Source organism: Heterocephalus glaber, unplaced genomic scaffold (genome assembly GCF_053883595.1).
Source record: "Heterocephalus glaber isolate CG9 unplaced genomic scaffold, H.glaber_assembly_v1.0 deba00000901, whole genome shotgun sequence".
NCBI classification, from domain to species: Eukaryota; Metazoa; Chordata; class Mammalia; order Rodentia; family Bathyergidae; genus Heterocephalus; species Heterocephalus glaber.
In genome coordinates this window covers 11553431-11559661 of record NW_028258171.1, presented here as the reverse complement: position 1 = coordinate 11559661, position 6231 = coordinate 11553431, and the positions used below count along the sequence as shown (strand labels likewise).

The following is a 6231-nucleotide window of genomic DNA, read 5'->3' as shown; positions in this document are numbered from 1 at the left end:
CTAAACAGTTCCAGGCACATTAGTAGGTTCTCAAATCAATTAATCTATCCTCACACTTACAGAATACTCGGGAGGAAACATATATATATTTAGATACATATTATATATATAATATTCAAGAACAAAATAGGTAAAATTCAAGTAATCACAACATTTTACATACAGTAAAGGGAAAAAAGGTTAAAAATTAAAGTATTTTCTTAGTATCACACAAAGTGAGGTTAGTTGTCGTCTAATTCTCTGGAAGTTTACCATTACTTTAACTAACTTAATAACAAATTTCAATTATAATTCCTCAGTCCCCTACAGACCAGTTCTGCCTTCTTTGATCTCATCTACACCAGCTCCCTGCCAGTTCAACTAGTCTGGCAACTTTAAGTTTGGCAAAGCTGGGAGAAATTTGCTTTTTCTATGGCTCCATCTCCCCACATTCCATTTTTGTAAACTTTCTGATACTAGTAGTAATCTTTCTCCTTAGTCTCTGCCATTTGATTTAAGCATGGTATACTCCAAATACATCATGGTCAGGGATTAGTCAGATTTGAAAGTTATTTATAATTGCTAAACGTGGTTTTACAAATACAATTCTTACCTTTAAGGGGAGACAAATACTTGACTTACCACAACCCTCATTTTATAACTTTGGGAATTTAGTAAGGTCTACCATTCGGATTATGGTTACTTCTAAAACTTGAGAAAAATATTTCCTACTGACAACTTGATCCTGGACTTCAATAAATCAGTACTAGACATGGTAATATTAATGTAGAGCTTAAATCATACTAAGTATCACTGACAATGTAAAATCAACAAAAAACTACTGATATAGAATGCTTACAAAAATGTCTTTTAAAAACCATTTTCTAACAAGTTATTCCTCACCTACAATTTTACTTTTCTAAGTGTCTACATTTTTGCCCTTATTACTCGAGCCAGCTTTGACCTCTAAAAGAAAGTCAAGTCTACTGTCAAAGGTTAAGACAACTCTATAGGTCAGTTCTTTACAAACAATTCTGCACTTTCAAAAATGCTAAAGTTGCAATTTGAAAAAGCCGAATAAAGTTCTTGTGCCCTAAATTGTCATAAAATAAGATTAGGTTTGGTAAAATTAACCCAGGGCAAACTTCCTTAAACAGGCAGCATTAGTAAGAACTAAACTGATTCTCTTCATTTTTTCTAAGGTCAGGTGACTCCAAAATTAAATCATTTTTTACTACCTATCCCTGGAGAATAACATGGCACAACACACCAATACATTCCATTTAACTAGTTCAACGAGTAACATAACGTGAGAAGCTGCACTGTATAATTCCTTTATTTTCTGCATATTAGTGCTTTATCAACACTACAACCATAAAAAACACAATTCCAGGTATTGTACTTTTTAGTTTGGGGAGATCACAGTCTACAGACTCATTTACTCATATCAGACAAGATGAAGCCATTCAAAACTTACTGCATTTTAAAATTTCACATACAGAATTTGATGTAATTAAACAAAAACTTTAGGATCTTAATTTTTAAAATTCTTAGATTGCAACTTTTTTGCAGGCTATAATTACCTGCTCCATAATCACCAATTGTTATGGTTCAATATATCAATTATAAACCTTTTATACCTTTAAGAAAATGTAAGTGAAAATTACAATTTCTTCCCAAAAGTTTTAAGATTTTTCCAAATTTCAAATATTTGCTTCCCCTTCCCTTTTCAGACATTTCAAACAAAATATAAACCACATCTCACCTGCAACATTCCATAAGAGCAATCACTTGATGTATAAAATTTTAACTATGTCCCCCGTTATTTTTAAGAAACAAAAAATGCCTACCTGTCTGTCACAAGTTAGAAATACTACATTTAAGAATTAACATGAGGGTTTCAAGTTTCCTCCAGTTTAGGCATTTATACTTTTTGTGCTTGTTTCAGGATGTTACTATAGCATTGATATTTGTGTAACCCATGTTTATGTACCTTAAAATGTAATCATCTAAAACACCAACAATTACATTTATGGTGGAGCTTTGGGAATTTTAAAAAGCAACCAAAATACTCTTAAATGTATTTATCAGCTTCATATTTCTACTAAAGTGAAACTGAGAACTTTAGTTGCATTTGAATTTTAAAAATCCCTCTGTGCCAGAACTCTGTAGCATAGCACCTTTTCTCATCTGTTTTGAATGTTGAGTTTTACTTTGAAAAGTTTTTAATATCCTTATGCTTCTCATACATCTTTGGTAAAAGCTCCATTATACAATATGGCCAAAACATGAAGGACTAACACTGTCCAACTATACCATGATATCCCGCTCATTTTTAGTTTTCAGATACCCTCATAGACAAAACCGATTCCACCTTTTCCTGTACACTGCCTTTGCAGTGTACATTTCTGAAATTCCCTAAGTTTAATTCCTTGAGGATCACTAAAATTAATCCTTAAGGCTAGAACCAGATGCTGCTTCACAATTCTGAATCAAGCATTAACATTTGGTTCAAAATATCACCATAGTGGTCTCAATCTCGTTACTGGTCCCAACCAGCTAACCTTGTTAGGATGTGGCTATCACCAGTGAGCCAACTGCTTACCCTTTAAGAAAAGTTTACATTCATTGTCATCTGTAGGTTCTTCTTCATCTCACTTCCCCTTGGCCATTCCTCAAGTCTACACATCATTCACTCATCACATTTCCTTCCTTAAAGGAGACAGTATACTATTGAACCAACAGGATACTTATCTGCATGAATTAATCCTATAATCAAGCAAAATTAAATACCTTATTTTATAAAACATCTTTTCCAGTGTTCTAATTAATGGAGATGTGGATCATTCATCTATTAAAAAGATGACATATCTTCAGCTTAACTGATTGCTGTAATGTGAAAACAGGAATGTGTATTTTTTGCCAACTAGGTAAAAGGTGCATATAATCTGAACTGTTGAATGCTTTTGTGAACAAAGTAAACATTTTAGTAATTTTAAAACTACTGGTCTTAGATATTTGAAACAAAAGTATATTCCAGTTTTGCCCAAGTCACTTAAAATATCTACAGATGTTTCATCTGTCTGTGGCATATACAATTATTGCTCCATTTTCTGGAAGGAGTCTATTTTTAAAGAGGGAAAACAGCAAAGTTACTACTAACTTTTGCAGTGAAAAAAATTCTTGTTAGCTATGTTATGGGAAACTTGAGTTTTATTCCTACCCATGCATGATGTGTTTCAGAACTTAATAGCTAACATTTCAAAGAACTTCTTAGATTACCTGTTTAACATACTGATGTTCAAGTGGAACATGTTATAATGATATTAATCATTATTTGCCACTGTGGGCTAAGTTTACCACACTGGTCTTAAGATATAAAAGATCACATTTGAAATTACTAAGTTAAAGATAGAACTAACAAGGGAGGGTTGGGGGAAGGCCTTAAATATAAAAGACAAAAGGCAGTTTGATTAAGCAATAATTTTCAGTTTACTAGATGAAACAGACTTGCAACATAGTCTGCATGGATGCAAAATAAGCCATCTACAGCAAGTGATAAGGAAACTGGGCAAAAAGGAAAAAAAAGCATACATTGGGGAAAAAAAGATCTACCGAAATTTTTTTTAAAAATCAAACCATTATAAAGGACTTTACCAAGAAATGCTATTTTCCCCACCCCATTTGTTGGAGGTCAACAAGAGCATCTAGCACTGTGTTCATGTCAATGTCAGATCAGAGCAATCTAAGGCAAAGCAAAAAAAAAAAAAAAAAAAAAGCAACAAAAAGAAAACCCCAACCCTCCCCCCAAACATAGAACAGTAACTCCAGAGTTCAAATTCAAAAGAAGAGAAAGTAGCAATTGAAAGAGGTGATGATGGTGGTGATAATCCTATGAATGGTTTTTTGATTTCTCTCCTTCCGGGGGATGGGTGGAGGATGCTCATTAGGATTTGTAGTTAGAGGTTAACCATGTGAGTCCCTCGTAAAGTCCGTCCCCCGAGGTGGCACAGGAGGGCTGCACATACCAGTTCCTATCCCGAATCCGGGTCAGGCCCAGTTTCTCCTGGATCTCGTGGGGTTTCATGGCATCGGGCAGGTCCTGCTTGTTGGCGAAGATGAGGATTATGGCGTCCCTCATCTCCCGGTCATTGATAATGCGGTGCAGCTCCTGGCGGGCCTCGTCGATGCGGTCGCGGTCAGCGCAGTCTACGACGAAGATCAGCCCCTGGGTCCCGGTGTAGTAATGCCGCCAGAGCGGCCGGATCTTGTCCTGGCCGCCCACATCCCACACGTTGAACTTGACGTTTTTGTAAGTCACCGTCTCCACGTTGAAACCTACGGTAGGGATGGTGGTCACCGACTGGCCCAGCTTCAACTTGTACAGGATGGTTGTCTTGCCGGCTGCGTCCAGACCCAACATGAGGATCCGCATTTCCTTGTTCCCGAAGATCTTGGATAGCACCTTCCCCATCGCGTCGGAAGAGCCGGGGCCGGGGGCATTCAGGTGTCCCGGGTCCCCTCCGCCAAAAACGCCGCCGCCGCGAAACCGAAACGAAGGCTTCCCGCCGCGAGGGCGCCCCGCGGCCTGCGTGTAAGTCGCCTCCTAGGCTGGGGCAGAGGCCCGCGCCCGCCGCTCACTCGGGCATCCCCGGCCGCACAGTCGCGCCTCCCGCCGCCGGGCCCCGGGTCTGCGCTGGGCGAGCCGCCGCCCTGCTGAGGCGCGGCCCGGCCCGGAACTGCCCTTCCCCCCCGGCGCCCGCGAGCGCCGCCGCGCTTCCCGCTCCAACGCCGCCTCCGCCGCCTTCTCCTCGCCCCGCCCGCCGGCCCGCGAGCACAAGGCTCACCGCCGAACCGGCCACCTGAGAGAGAGCGCGGCCCCGGCGCCCCGTCAGGTCATGGATCCTCGCGGGAACTCGGCGCGCCGCCTGCAGAGACACAGAGGGAGAAGAGAGTTACCGCCGGAGTTCGGGGGGAGCAGAGGCTGAGGCAACCGTCTTTCCAGCTCGGCCCACGAGGGCTACCTCCAGCCGCCGCCCCGAACACGGACTCCCTCCGGCCTCCACCGCCTCCTCCCAGCTCTGCCGCCGCCGCCGCTGCCGGAAAAGGCGCGGAGGCAACCGCCTCACTTCCCCTCCCGTCCACGCAGGCGCAACGCGACCAACCGTTCGGACAAGAGCGACCTCTGTAAGAAGAACAGCCCGCGCGCCTCGCGTCACGAGCGCCACGCGCCGAGGGGGCGGGGCTACGGCGTCTCTGAAGGGCCGCGAAGTGCGGCCTGCGCGCAACCGGCCCACCTCGGGCGCCGCCCTGCTCCCACTTGTCGCGGCTCGCTCCCAGAGTCTCTCCTTCACTCTGTATCCCGCTCTCCCGCGACTCCCCCCCAGCTGCTTCCAGGCCTGTCCCCAAATCCTCGGAGCCCGCCAGATGCGCCCAGCGAAGCCAAGTTCGCGGCGCTTTGCTTTTCCCCGGCCCCTTGTCGGCTTCCTTGATCCCCGGAGACCTGCATTTCCTATGGGACACGTGGGAGTCCAGTGTTCCGGGTGGAATCGGCCGGGCAGAGCACCCCACGTGTTTGCTGGGTTAGTGGTTACCCCAAAGTGCTACTTTTGAGTATCTGAACCCGGTCTTTTTGTCTTGCCAGAACCAGCCCATGTTCTTAAAAGTTACAGTGTTATCAGAGTTCTCGTACCTTACCGCTTGGAACTTTTTTAAGTGCGAAAACTTCGTATTTATCACCTCCTTTTAGTGAGCTTAGTTGTAGCTGCCTACCCTCCCACCCATTCTTTACCTTGAGAAACCAAGGAATGATCTTATCATGGGATTTCGAATCTGAAAGTCTGCTACAGCCTGGATCTGGTCTCTTAACCTTGCTGAATTCATCTGTGTAACCTGACCTTGCTTACACCACCCACTTGAGAATTAACAAATACAATGTTTGTGAACGACTTAAATCTTTTTTGTACCAAGTGGTGATAAAGTTAGGTTTAAAATAAGGTGAAGAAAAAATAAAGTGAGGGTTTAAGTATCAGGGGAAGAACAGGAAATAGTTTTGTTTTCTTTTTAAAGAGGAAGGTGCTATAATAGTATTTGATAACATTTTTATTTTGCAATTTTCTTAATTTGCGAAATAAAACTAGCTGGGGGTGGGGGCACATGCCTATAATCCCAGCACTCTGGGAAGCTGAGGAAGGAGGACTGCCTAGCCTGGACGGTTTAGTAATTTAGGGAAATTGTCTCAAAATTTAAAAG

General features: G+C 42.8%; 1 protein-coding gene across 2 annotated transcripts; it reads right to left on the bottom strand.

The window, feature by feature from the left end:
* Positions 1-1299: 1299 nt before the first annotated feature.
* On the bottom strand, positions 1300-5169 carry Arf6 (ARF GTPase 6). 2 transcript variants are annotated; one of them, XM_087208071.1, is made up of 2 exons: positions 5145-5169; positions 1300-4907 (listed from the first exon to the last, which is right to left on the bottom strand). In XM_087208071.1, the coding sequence occupies exon 2, from the start codon at positions 4451-4453 to the stop codon at positions 3926-3928; it is 528 nt and encodes a 175-aa protein (XP_087064197.1). In that variant the 5' UTR covers positions 4454-4907; positions 5145-5169; the 3' UTR covers positions 1300-3925. The 2 variants fall into 2 exon arrangements, with proteins under 2 accessions (XP_087064197.1, XP_021118221.1); XM_021262562.2 differs by lacking the exon at positions 5145-5169 and adding an exon at positions 5004-5138.
* Positions 5170-6231: the final 1062 nt, after the last annotated feature.